This window comes from Quercus robur, chromosome 8, assembly GCF_932294415.1.
Source record: "Quercus robur chromosome 8, dhQueRobu3.1, whole genome shotgun sequence".
NCBI classification, from domain to species: domain Eukaryota; kingdom Viridiplantae; phylum Streptophyta; class Magnoliopsida; order Fagales; family Fagaceae; genus Quercus; species Quercus robur.
The window spans coordinates 15397961-15411233 of NC_065541.1; the positions used below are offsets into that span (position 1 = coordinate 15397961).

Consider the following 13273-nt stretch of genomic DNA (forward strand, 5'->3'; position numbering starts at 1 on the left):
CAATTCACTTATATAAATAGAAATAAGCATTGCCAAGTGTAGAACCATAAACAATTGCTGAGAAGGGACATGTACACACACATAAAAATGCAACTACAACATAAGTGAAAACTTCAAATTTTGAGATTATCAATTTTCTCTTCTAAATTTCTTAGCATGATAAAGTTAAATTTCTAAATTTAATATATAAAGATTGAATTAAAATTAAATATTAACAAAGTCTTATTTCTATAACATGCTAATAATTATTTTATGAGATTATTTTTTACGTTTTTTAAATATCTAAACTCTCGCTTATATATATATATATATATATATATTTATATATATATTTTCCTTAACTTTTGATTATATTTGAATACAAGGGATGTAAAATTTCCTTCTTTTCTTTCATGTAAGGGAGAGGGATAGCTCGTAATTAGGTAAAAGGAAATTAATAATTTATTTTTAGGATAAATAGACTTTTCAAAGTAAAAAGAAACAATTACTAATTAAACTTATTTATTTTTGGAATAAGTAGACTTTTCAAAATCTTGAGTCCTATCAATACGGCTACCACCCTCCCCCACCGTCTCCATCGATCAAGTGCATTATGACATATAGAATATGGGCAATGTCCATTGTCTCTATTCAGTTGAGACATATGCATGTACGATTCAACACATTTAGTTGTTAGTCAAAAAGTTATACTCAAATGGTTATTATAGTGACATGTTTCATTATACTTAAATGTGCATCAAAACATTATACTTAAATGATAATTATAATTACATATGTTTCATCATACTTAAATGTGTATATAATAATTATACTTTACTGACCATTCTAATCAATAAAATTATACTTTATTCACCGTACCTACCTTTCTCTCCATTGATTATAAATACCGTGGCCTTGAAGGCATTCCACATCTCGCTCAAGAAGTTCACAGAGAACAAATCCCATCATACCTTATCACTCAAAACATAGACTCGTTCCTGAACTTAGAAAAAATATGTCTACCCAAGTCTCAGGGGCTCCATCCCAAAATGGCAAATCAGAGGTTGTTCGCCGAACAGCAAATTTCCATCCAAGCATTTGGGGTGACCGTTTCATCAACAATACTTCACAAGACAAGGTAACATGATTATTTATGACGATTATGTAGTAGAATTTATAATATTTTTAGCATTTTTTGTTACAATATAATTATTTATTCATGAAATTCATGGTGTAGGATATTCATTTACGTAAAGTACGTGAAGTTGAAGAGCTGAAAGATGAGGTGAGAAACGAGCTCTTTGCCATTACGGATCATCTTTCACAACAACTGCACTTAATTGATGCACTCCAGTGCCTAGGCGTTGCTTACCACTTTGAGAGAGAAATCCAAGAAGCTCTAGAACATATATACACTGCTTTTAACGACAAAAATGATGTTGATGATCTCTACAAAGTTTCCCTCAGTTTTCGACTGCTACGCCAAGAAGGATTTAAGGTTTCATGTGGTAAGACCCGAGTATGATTGATTTCTTCATGTAATAGCATGTTAGCGACGTTTTTTATTAAAAAAGTTTGGTTTTTTCTAAACAGATGTCTTCAACATGTTCAAAGACGAAGATGGTCAATTCAGGGAAAGCTTGACCAGTAACGTTGAAGGTATGCTAGCCTTCTATGAAGCTACACATTTGAGGGTGCATGGAGAAGACATTCTTGATGAGGCCCTTGAGTTCACTACCACTCACCTTAAGTCCACAGCATCCCTTGTAGGCAATCCATTGGCAGCACAAATAACTCATGCCCTAAAGCAGCCCTTGCATAAAGGCATACCACGACTAGAGGCTCGGCGATACATTTCTGTCTATGAACAGGATGCTTCACATAACAAAGTTTTGCTCAAACTTTCAATATTAGATTTTAATCTAGTGCAATCATTGCACAAAGAGGAACTTAGTGATATCACAAGGTAATTAGTTCTAAAACCATGATCCAAAAAGACAAAGCACAAATATTTTTGGACATGGTGAAGGGAATACTACAAATTTTACTATATAAACCTTGCAAAATAACGTGTTACAAATAATAATAAAAAATTAATTCAAACTTCATTTATTAGATTGTTGAAGTGGTATATAGTAGTAATCATATTGTTGATAACAGCTATTTATTAATTTTTTTAGTAAAATTTTAAGCAACCCTATCATTTTGTTATATATTTTTGATTACTTACAATCAATTAATATTAATTGTTATATTCAAACTGTAGGTGGTGGAAAGATTTAGATTTTGCAACAAAGCTACCTTTTGCAAGAGATAGAGTTGTTGAGTGCTACTTTTGGATAGTCGCGGTCTACTTTGAACCCCAATATTCACTTGCAAGAAAAATACTAACCAAAGTTATTTCCTTGACATCCATTCTAGACGATATATATGATGTTTATGGCACACTTGAAGAACTCGAGCCCTTCACTGAAGCAATTGAGAGGTTTATAGATTGAATTAATTAATATATATGTTAAGACTATGATGTATAATGTCAGTCTAACCTCTGTAATTGGTACGTGATATTTTCAGGTGGGATATTAGCTGCATAGATCAACTTCCAGAATACATGCAAATATGTTATCGTGCACTCTTTGATGTATTCGAAGCAATTGAAAATGAGTTGGCCAAGAAAGAAAGATCATACCGTGTTAGCTATGCAAAAGATGCTGTAAGCGTCAAGCAACTTAACTTTTCATGTTTTTTTTTTTTTTTTTTGGTCTACTTTTTCATGCTACGTACTTATTTCATTCATTTTTTTCAAACCTTAGATGAAACGTTTGGTTCGGGCCTACTTTGAAGAAGCCAAATGGTTCCACCAAAATTACATCCCCACAATGGAGGAGTATATGCATGTTGCACTTAAAACCTCTGGTTACCCTATGCTCACAGCTATCTCTTTCCTTGGCATGGGTGACATCGTTACAAAAGAGGCATTTGATTGGATCTTCAGCAACCCCAAGATTATTACAGCTTCATCTGTAATTGGTAGACTCATGGATGACATGAAGTCACATAAGGTATGCAATCAAAAAATCTTATCAAATTTCACAAGCTAGTGTGCGAGGTCTATTTCATATGTGTTGCCAACTTTCTACTTACCCTTTTGAAAAACTTTGCATGTAGTTTGAGCAAGAGAGAGGGCATGCTGCCTCAGCAATCGAATGTTACATGAGGCAACATGGTGTGTCAGAGCAAGTAGTCCATGATGAACTCAACAGGCAAGTTGCTAATGCATGGAAGGACATTAATGAGGAGTGTATAAGACCTACTGTTGTTCCCATGCCTCTACTTATGCGTGTTCTTAATCTTGCACGAGTAATAGATGTCATTTACAAGGAAGGGGATGGCTACACTCATGTTGGAAAAGAGATGAAAGATAATGTTGCATCAGTGCTTATAGACCCAATACCAATATAAATGGGTGACAAAATAAGTATCTTCATAAAGAATAAAGGACTTGAATAGGATCCAAGTTTTTTGATATTCTAATATATATAGGGCCCATTTATATTGAAGATAAAAGGAAAAGCTTTGTTTTTTTTTTTTTTTTTTTCAATAAACTATTGGTTTCTTATTTAATAATGTAGCACTATGTTTATAATGATGATGGGATTTATTGTTGGTATATTTTTGTGGAAGATTATAATTGTTGTGCCATTCTAGTGGGGTTGGGCACGTAAAGTTTGTCTTAAAATTCATCAAGTTATTATCTTTTGCTTCCCTACACTACCATTTATTATATACTGTGAGGAAGCGAGGGTAATTGAGAGGTTAAGGAAGCTCTTTGTAAACACAATTGAAAGGTTATTCTACCAACTAGTTGCATTTTTATTACAAAGAATCATTTTTTTTTTCTACTTATGAATAATTATTATTTAAAATGAAAAATAATTATTCCTTATTAAAAACTCCTTAATTAATTGTTATTTTTTAATCTACATAACAACTTCAAAAAATATAATTCAAATAATCATTTTTAAATAGTGTGCCACAACATATCAAAAAAAAAAAAGAAATTGCGTACAACCATTATCCTCCTGGGTTTTGTTTATGCCATCAAGCTTGCATATGAATGCAACCATCTTCTTTTCTTTAGAATCATCAATGAATGAAACCTGATAATGAAAACCTTGATTTTGTTTTTTCCCCTGGCTTTGTCATTAACAATCTCTCTCTCTTGAACATTGAATTTGTTTCCCATTTCTTTCCTTGTGTTGTGTTTATGCCATACAAGTTATCTCATATACGTAGTCAAGGAAATCACTGTAATCTTGATTTTTATTTTCTGCTGAATATCACTGGATTGATTTAGTTTACATTTAAATATTTTGTTTTAATTATTTTATAAGGAGAAATTATAGTAAACTACAAACCCATTTGTGGCTAGGTTTATTTTGACTTTATCACTTTTTTATCTAACGGTGTGAAATACCCTCGATTAGACCTCTTTAAAGTTTAAACCATTAATAATAATAATAATAATAATAATAATAATAATAATAATAATAATAAAACCTCTTTAAATCACTTCAAAACAAAAAATACATTAAAAAAAAAAAAAAAAAGATCGAAACATTAGAGTTTTGTAAAAATCACACAAACTATATCCCTGTGCCATCCCCTCTCTTATCTCTCTTCAAATCTCATATATCTATAACTCATCTTCAAAACACTTCATGCTAAAAAATTAGCTATTTATCAAGCTTGTATCATTCAACCACAACTCAAGACATCTACAGGTAGAGGTGGAGAATGAGCTCGGTTAATAAAAAAGACCAATAGTAAACATAAACAATCAAAGACCCACATGAAAAACCTCAATCCAAAGTCCAAACACAAGGAAAATCCAATATCAAATTTACCTCTAGAGCAGAAAATGCTAGAGATAGCAATCAATATCTCCTTCCACACCATACGGGGCCTACAACCAATCTCTGAACTGGGTTTGGTTGTAAGACTCATAGCTTCTTTTTCTGTTATCCTAAGACCGTCTTTTCCTTTTCATTCTTTTGAGTTCAAGCTTTACCAATTAATGATGCATGAACTAGTGAGTGGTCATCTTCGACAAAAATAGGTGCATCTTTCTTTCTCTCTTTTTGTTACCTACCCAAATGGAAGTTCAATTTGCTACCCAAAGCCCTATTCTGGAAAGTATTGGCAATTACAGATTGTTTCTATCATAGGAGGATGAAAGGCTGGAAATATTGTTGGTGAAGTGGCAGCCAAAGGATTCTTTTGCTGGAGAGGAAATGGTGGTGGCAGAGGTGGGGAATAAGCTCAGTCAACAAAAACAATCATGTGAGAAGAAAAATCAAGGGAGAAGAAGAAGGCGAAAGCGTCCAAATTTTCTGATCAAAAAGCATCTTGGGGTACAAGCTCAAAACATATGTGTGTCACTTTCTTTTTCCATGTCTATATGAGATTTTGAAAGAGAGGCCGACAAAAAGGATGGAAATCTTATCTGATCACTTATATGGTGAGAATTTGAGAGGTTACGCGGGATTAAGAGCATCAAAAAGATTTATTTTAATATCTCACTTTACAATATATCTAATATAAAATATTTTATTTTTTACCATCTTATTTAAATATTATTTTTTTAATCTTTCTTTATTTTTCCTCTATATCTCTTTCTTTCTCTTCTTCTCTGTCTCTCTCTTATCTAAAGGTACATCTGGTTGGGATAGTTTTGAAAATGATAATAAATGAGAGTGGTTTCATATGAGAAGAAATGAGTGAGAGGGGAGGGAGATAGAGAAATGATAGGGTCCGACTACTTTCTCTCAAAGCCCACCAAAACTTGATCTCCCCAAATTAGAGAGAAAATGGGAGTGAAAATGAGAAACTATGATTTTGAAAAAAATTTCCTTTGCCACGAACAAGCTAAGGTTTTTTTTTTTTTTTTTGCAAGGGTGCTCATCTCACTTTTTGTCTTTTTGTTAATTTCTTTTGTTTTTATCTGTTTCTTCCATTCTTTTTTTTTTCCCCTTTTTTCTCTTTTTTTTTTAATTATTTTTTTTGGATCCTTTTGACTTGTGATAAAAAAAAAAAAAAAAAAAAAAGCGAAGTGTTTATACACATTTTTATAAAGAACGAATGAGTATAAAAAATGTTTTGCTTTTTGTTTTATTTAATATGAACATAATTATAATTTTATACCAACTTTATTTTTCATAATTTTTCATCTCTCTACTTTTCTTTCCTCCCAATCAAACATATATGAGAGAAAATTAATCCTTCTACTTTTCTATCTCGTCAAATCTAGTGAGATCTCGCCAAATCTGACGGAAATCTAGGTGGATTTGACGAATTTTCACCAAATACTTACCAAAAAATGCTTGGAGTTTCTAGATTTTGTTGGGTTTTATGGTTGGGTCTAGTGAGTCGAGTTTAAGAGAAGAGAACCTGCCAATCGACCCATCGGAGTCAAATTTTAAAGTTTGAAACTCACTGCCAACTGTCAGAGCTCTCAAATTGGTTACAAGTGGGTGGACACCCCTATACACAACAACCCATGGCTACAACTGAAACCCACCAACGACAACAAACAACACAAACGAAACCTACAGATTCGATCAAAGAGAGAGGTAGAGTCAAGGAAAGAGAGATAGAGAGAGAGAGACGAACAAGATAGAGTCTAAGAGAGGAGAGGGAGTGAGATTGAGTCTAAGAGATGAGAGAGACAATAAAAACAAATAAGATTTCTACAATGAACTCTTATTTATAAGAGTTTATTATAGTTTAATGTCAACTTTTTTTAGATAAAGCACCACCAGTGTATTATAATTTTTATGATTAGAGATGCTAAAATAACTAAGTAATTTTTAGAACGAGCCTCTTTCTAGCCTCGGGAAAAGGGTGGTGCGAGTTATGAAGACGGGGACTCCTGCCACCCCTGCTACCTATGTCCCTAAGGCGACGAGGTTGGCTTCTCCGGCTACGTTGATAGAGGAAATTACCCTGCGGATGAAGAAGCTACGCATGGACGATAAGGGGAAGGAGAAGGCTTCCTCGTGGTTTTCTAGCATTTGGGACAATGCTAGCCTTGCACTGTTGAGGGTGCAAGATGCCTTCACGGCTGACGAGCTTAAGGCCCTCTCTAGAGTGCCCTCCAACAAGTTAGTGGGTCGTCATGTCCACAAGCTCATCCAGGTATTACCCTTGTGCAATTTGCTTTTCACTTTCTCTCTTTTTAGATGGTTCTAAAAGTTGGAACTTCCTTTTAGGTTTTGGGGGAAACCATTCACATAACCTCGGATTACTTGAGCTAGGAGGCTAAGGGTTCATCTACGGAGTTCAAGGTGAAGGGTATGGAGGTGGAGCTCTTGAAGTTGAGGAAAGACCTTATCTCGGCCATGGACAAGGCCAATATTGCCAAGGAAAAGGCGAGGGTCTTGTCTGATGACTTGAGGGCGGAGAAGCAGCTGACCCTAGAGAAGGACGAGCAACTACAAGCTGTAAGGGAAAGGGTGAAGACTATTGTCATTAAGTCCATCGAGGCCTTCCAACAAACTAAAGAGTACAATACTGTGCTCTACAGCTAGTACTACAAGGGCTTTGAGCTCTTGTAGCGATATCTTGTTAAGCACCTTGCTGATGTAGACCTAGAGAACTTGTACTTCGAGGCTGTGGACAAAGAGATGGCTATGGATGAGGCTGCCCAAGCTACTCAAGCTACTGTTTTTGCTCCCGAGGGAAATGTTCCAGAGCCTACTGAAGCTGATGGTAGAGAGGCTGGCATTTGAACCTGCAGATACTTATGCTTTTTTTTTTTTTTTTGGGTACCCAATTTGTTTTTGGGCTTTTTATTCTAATGCCAGAACAATATTTCTATCCTGGTATTTTTCGGCTTTTAATTCTATCTCCAAAACAATATTTGTTACCTAGTGTTTTTGGGCTTTTAATTCAGACAGAATATATTCATGTTTACCTACTTACTTTCCTTCTTCCATTGGTTTGTTCTTCGTTATGCTTAACACTTTTTATCCGTACGTGGTTCATGCTTTCTACCTACATCTTTGCCTATTTATCCTTAGATTAGGCTTACATCTGTCTAGGCAGAATTTCATTATTTAGCCACTTTTAGGTGACTTATACCCATTTAAGGGATTGTCACTTGATCTTGTCAGTAATTTACATCTGTCTAGGCAGAATCTTATTACTTAGCCAATTTTTAGATGACTTACACCCATTTAAGGGATTGTCACTTGGTCCCGTCAGTAACTTACATCCATTTAAGCGGAATCTTATTACTTAGCCAATTTTTAGGTAACTTACACCCATTTAAGGGATTGTCACTTGGCTTCGTCAGTAATTTACATCCATCTAGGTGGAATCTTATTACTTAGCCAATTTTTAGGTGACTTACACCCATTTAAGGGATTGTCACTTGGCTTCGTCAGTAATTTACATTCGTCTAGGCGGAATCTTATTACTTAGCCAATTTTTAGGTGACTTACACCTATTTAAGGGATCTTGTCATTTGGCTCTGTCAATAATTTACATCCGTCTAAGTGGAATCTTATTACTTAGCCAAAAAAAAAAAAAAAAATCTTTTTTTTTTAGAATTCTTGACTTGCATATAGTTCATTGAAATGTTAACTAAATAGTGCTTTTATTGCTTTGTTTCAAAACACGAATACAATCATCTGTTACATTTATTAATGGTACCTCTTCAAATGCTCAATATTCCATGGTCGTGGTACTTTCTTCCCGTCCAACGTTTACAGGTGATAGCTGCCTTGCCTGGAATAATGGGTGACCTTGTAGGGCCCTTCCCAAGTTGGGTCAAGCTTCCCTTGGGTCGGGTCCTTGGTAGCAAGTGTGATATAGGACAAGATCTCCTATGTTAAGTCGTCTGAGCTTCACTCTCTTGTTGTAGTACTCAACCATCTTCTACAGGTACCTCGTCATCTAATAGGATGCTTTGTCTTTGACTTCATCCAAGCAGTTCAGGTTGACTCTCAAATGACCATCATTGCTGCCTTCATGGAAAACTTCTGGTCTCATGATGGTGATTCCCACTTTGACTAGGATTACTGCTTTGGTGCCATAGGTGAGTCTAAAGGGGGTTTCTCTTGTCGGGGTTCTTGCTATAGTCTTGTATGCCCGTAGGACATTGGGCAACTCCTCTGGCCAAGCGCCCTTAGCATTTCCCAATTGAGCTTTGATGATCTTGAGCAGTGTCCAGTTTGTTACTTTCGTTTGATAGTTGGCTTGTGGGCGACTTGGGGACAAGAATTGGTTCTTGATCCCTATCCCTGAGCAAAAGTCCCTAAAGCTTTGACTGTCAAACTACCACCTGTTGTTTGATATGATCATCTGTGGTATCCTGAATCTACAAACTATGTTCTTCCACACGAAATTCTGGATCTTTACCTCCATGATGGTTGATAGCGCTTCTGCTTCAACCCACTTTGTGAAATAGTCAATAACGACTAGTAACAATTTTACCTATCTCTTACCTTGGGGTAATGGACTGACGATGTCAATCCCTCATTGGGCAAATGGCCATGGGGAGGCTATTAGCGTTAGTCTCTTTACTGGGATGCGTTGAACATTTCCAAACCTTTGGCATTTGTCGCATCTCTTGACGAACTCCCTTGCGTCCTTTTGCATAGTAGGCTGGAACTAACCTGTTTTGATAATCTTGCTTACCAGGGACCTTGGGCCTGCATGGTCTCTGCATATTCCTTTATGGTTCTCTTCCAGAATGTATTCGGCTTCACCCTAGTCGACGCACTTTAGGTAAGGCATGGAGAAACCTCTTTTATATAGGGTGTCATTCAGGATTGTAAACCTAGCTACCCTCTTCTTGACTTTCTTGGCCTCCTCAACGTTTTGTAGAAGCCGGCCATCCTGGAGGTAGGACAGGATTGGGGTCATCCAGCTGCTTTCGCTCTGGATTGCGAAGGTGAGGACCTCTTCAATACGAGGACATTTTTGGACTTTTATCTTTAAGTCTGTACTCATTGGTCCTGCTTTTAACGATGCTTGCTTCACTAGCTCGTCTGCCCCTATATTTTGGCTTCTAGGGACCTATATGAATTCTACCCGATCAAACTACTGTGCCAAATACTTCGTCAGCCTTAGGTATTTTTGCATCCTTTCCTCCTTTGCTTCATACTCCCCCTTTATCTGCCCCACAACTAGCTTTGAATCGCTTTAGAGGAGCAAGTTTTTGGCTCCTAGCGCCTTTCCGACCCTTAATCCAGTCAGTATTCCTTTGTATTCAGCTTCGTTGTTGGTGGCCTAGAACTTTAGCTGAACTCCGTATTTGAGTGTCTCTCCTCCTAGGGTGATGATAATGACCCCTACTCTGCCCTTCTTCTGGGCTGACAAATCATTAGTCTGGATCATCCATCTTTCTGCTTCATTTGATGCCCCATCCTCATCCGGGACTGTGAATTTGGCAATGAAGTCTACTAGTGCCTGTGCCTTGATAGCTGTCCAGGGGTGGTACTCAATGTTAAATTGGCTAAACTCGATTGCCCACTGAATCATCCTTTCTGTAGCCTCAAACTTATTCATGGACTTCTTTATGGGTTGGTCCATCATCACTAGGATAGGATTTGGCTGGAAGTAAGGGTGCAGCTTTCGTGAAGCTACAATTAAGACAAATGCAATCTTCTCAATCCGTGGGTACTTTGCTTCAGCTCCTTGGAAAGGTTGACTGACGTAGTAAATTGGGAGTTGCATTCCGTCTTCCTCCCGAATCAAGGCCGCGCTCACGGCTGTAGCTGACACCGCCAAGTATAAATACAGGTCTTCTCCCTCTTTGGATGGGCTCAGGAAGGGTGGACTGCTCAAATATTATTTGAGCTCCTGGAAGGCTTTTTCACACTCTTCTGTCTAGGTGAAAGCTTGCTTCAGTGTTTTGATGAAGGGCAAGCATTTGTCTGTTGCTTTAGAGACAAACCTGTTGAGTGCTGCTATCCTTCTTATGAGCTTCTAGACTTCCTTCATAGTCTTGGGCGATGTCATCTCTAGTATGGCTCGCATCTTCTCTAGGTTTCCTTCTATCCCTCTCTAGGACACCATGAACCCTAAAAACTTCCTTGACGCTACCCCAAAGGCACACTTGCTGGGGTTCAACTTCGTTTGATATTGCCTGAAAGTAGTGAACGTCTCTTGGAGGTCGTCCAGGTGAGTAGACTCTTCCTTACTCTTGACGAGCGTGTCATCCACGTACACTTCCATATTCCTCTCGATTTATTTGTTGAACATTTTGTTTATTAACCTCTGATAGGTTGCTCCTGCATTTTTCAATCTAAAGGGCATTACCTTGTAGCAGTAGAGCCCTTGGCTTGTGATGAAGGAAATTTTCTCCTGGTCTTCTTCTACCATTTTTATCTGATTATACCCTGAGAATGCGTCCATGAATGTCAGGAGTTTATGTCCTGCTATGGAATTCACCAGTTGATCTATCCTTGGCTGGGGAAAGCTATCCTTTAGGCAGGCCTTGTTTAGGTCCGTGAAGTCTATGCACATCCTCCATTTTCCATTTTCCTTCTTTACCAAGACAACGTTGGCTAGCTAGTTCGGATAATAGACCTCGCGGATGAAGTTTTTGCTAGTAGTTTGTTGACCTTGTCCATGATTGCCTGGTTTCGTTCTAGAGCAAAAACTCGTCATCTTTGCTGGATGAGCTTTCTCTCGGGATCTACGTTTAGCTTGTATTGGATGATCTCTAGGGATATGCCTGGCATATCCTCATGGCTCTATGCGAAGACGTCCAGGTTCTCCTTAAGGAATTGGACTAGTTTCTTCCTCATCTCTGTACTCAGGGTCATCCCTACCTTTGTAGTCTTCATTGGCTCTCCGTCTACCAGCTCCACAGTTTCCAGGGCTTCTACCTTCTCTTCCTCTTTCTCCTCGATCATCCATGTATGGTTTTCCTTCGCAACTAACACTGCTTGGTAGCATTCCCTAGCTAGCACCTAATCTCCTTTTACCTCGCCTATACCATTTTCTGTTGGGAACTTTACCTTCAAGCAATAGGTGGACGTGGCCGCCTTCCTACGATTAAGTGTAGGCCTCCCAATGACCACATTGTATGAAGAATGACAGTCTACAACTAGGAAGTCTAGCTGACAAGTCAATTGTCGTGGGTAAGACCCCACTGTGACCGTCAATGTCACTATGCCTTTGGGATACACTCTATCCCCATTAAAGTTGACGAGAGGGGACTCAAACGGACGCAGTCTTCTTGGATCCAACTTCAACTGTTGAAAAGCAGAGAGGTAGATGATGTCCGTAGAGCTACCATTGTCCACAAGGATTCTCCTGGTGCTTAATCCTTGTATCATAAGCATTATAACTAGGGGGTCATCATGCGGCTACTTCACTCCTCTAGCATCTTCTTCTGAGAAAAGGATGTCCATGTCCGTCCGTCTCTACTTCAGGGGTGGTATCCTATGGATGCTGTTCACCTACCTCTGTTGTGATTTCTTGAGGGATCTGAACGATCCTTTTGCTGGAGTCTCCTTTCTTGACATATTTCCGCAACTTCCCTTTTTGGATGGGTTCCTCTATCTGCTTCTTTAGGTCTCTGCAATCTTCTGTGTAGTAGTAGTGATCCTTGTGGAAACGAGAATATTTCTTCTTGTCACGCACATTGGGTGATGAGTGCAATGGCCTTGGCCATTTGAGGTAATGCTCATCTTTAATCTGCACCAAAATTTTATCAACAGGCATAACTAAAGGAGTGAATTTTATTGTCCAAGGGGTTTTATCATCTTTTCGTTTGTTCCCATCAGTATTCTGATGATCTATCCTCTCCCTTTTATGCCCTCTCCGGTCGTTTTCCTTTTCTTTCCCTCTCATTAGGCTTCTCTACATCTTCTATTGTTGTTAGGGCATTCTTGGTGTTCATGTACTTCTGCGCCATTAGGAGCATCTCTGCCATCATCTTAGGAGGACTCTTCGCAAGTAAGACCACGAAGTCTCTAGACTTCAAACTAGCCTTAAAGGTTGTTAGCTGTACTTTGTCATCCACTTTGTCCACCTCTAAAGTTTCTCGAGTGAAACGCTTCACATATGACCTCAAGGTCTCTTTTTCTCCTTGTTTAATGGTAAGCCAGTGGTCTGCCGGCCTTATTGGGCATTGTCCACCGACGAAGTGGCGTAAGAAGGAATTGCCCAACTGCTCAAAGTTGTCGATGGACGACGTTGGTAACTTCGTGAACCACTCCCTTGCAGCTCCTTTAAGAGTGGTGGGGAAAGAACGACACGATATCTCGTTAGGGGG

General features: G+C 38.0%; 2 protein-coding genes across 2 annotated transcripts; one reads left to right on the forward strand and one right to left on the reverse strand.

Moving 5' to 3' along the window:
* The first annotated feature begins 910 nt into the window (after window positions 1–910).
* On the forward strand, window positions 911–3661 carry LOC126694769 (sesquiterpene synthase 2-like). Its single transcript, XM_050391264.1, has 7 exons — window positions 911–1117; window positions 1217–1487; window positions 1573–1945; window positions 2246–2464; window positions 2554–2692; window positions 2793–3041; window positions 3148–3661. Exons 1-7 carry the CDS (start codon window positions 995–997, stop codon window positions 3439–3441), a joined length of 1668 nt encoding a protein of 555 aa, XP_050247221.1. The 5' UTR covers window positions 911–994; the 3' UTR covers window positions 3442–3661.
* A 5276-nt stretch (window positions 3662–8937) lies between these two features.
* Window positions 8938–9996, reverse strand: LOC126695931 (uncharacterized). The gene is made up of 2 exons (XM_050392725.1): window positions 9789–9996; window positions 8938–9284 (listed from the first exon to the last, which is right to left on the reverse strand). Exons 1-2 carry the CDS (start codon window positions 9994–9996, stop codon window positions 8938–8940), a joined length of 555 nt encoding a protein of 184 aa, XP_050248682.1.
* Window positions 9997–13273: the final 3277 nt, after the last annotated feature.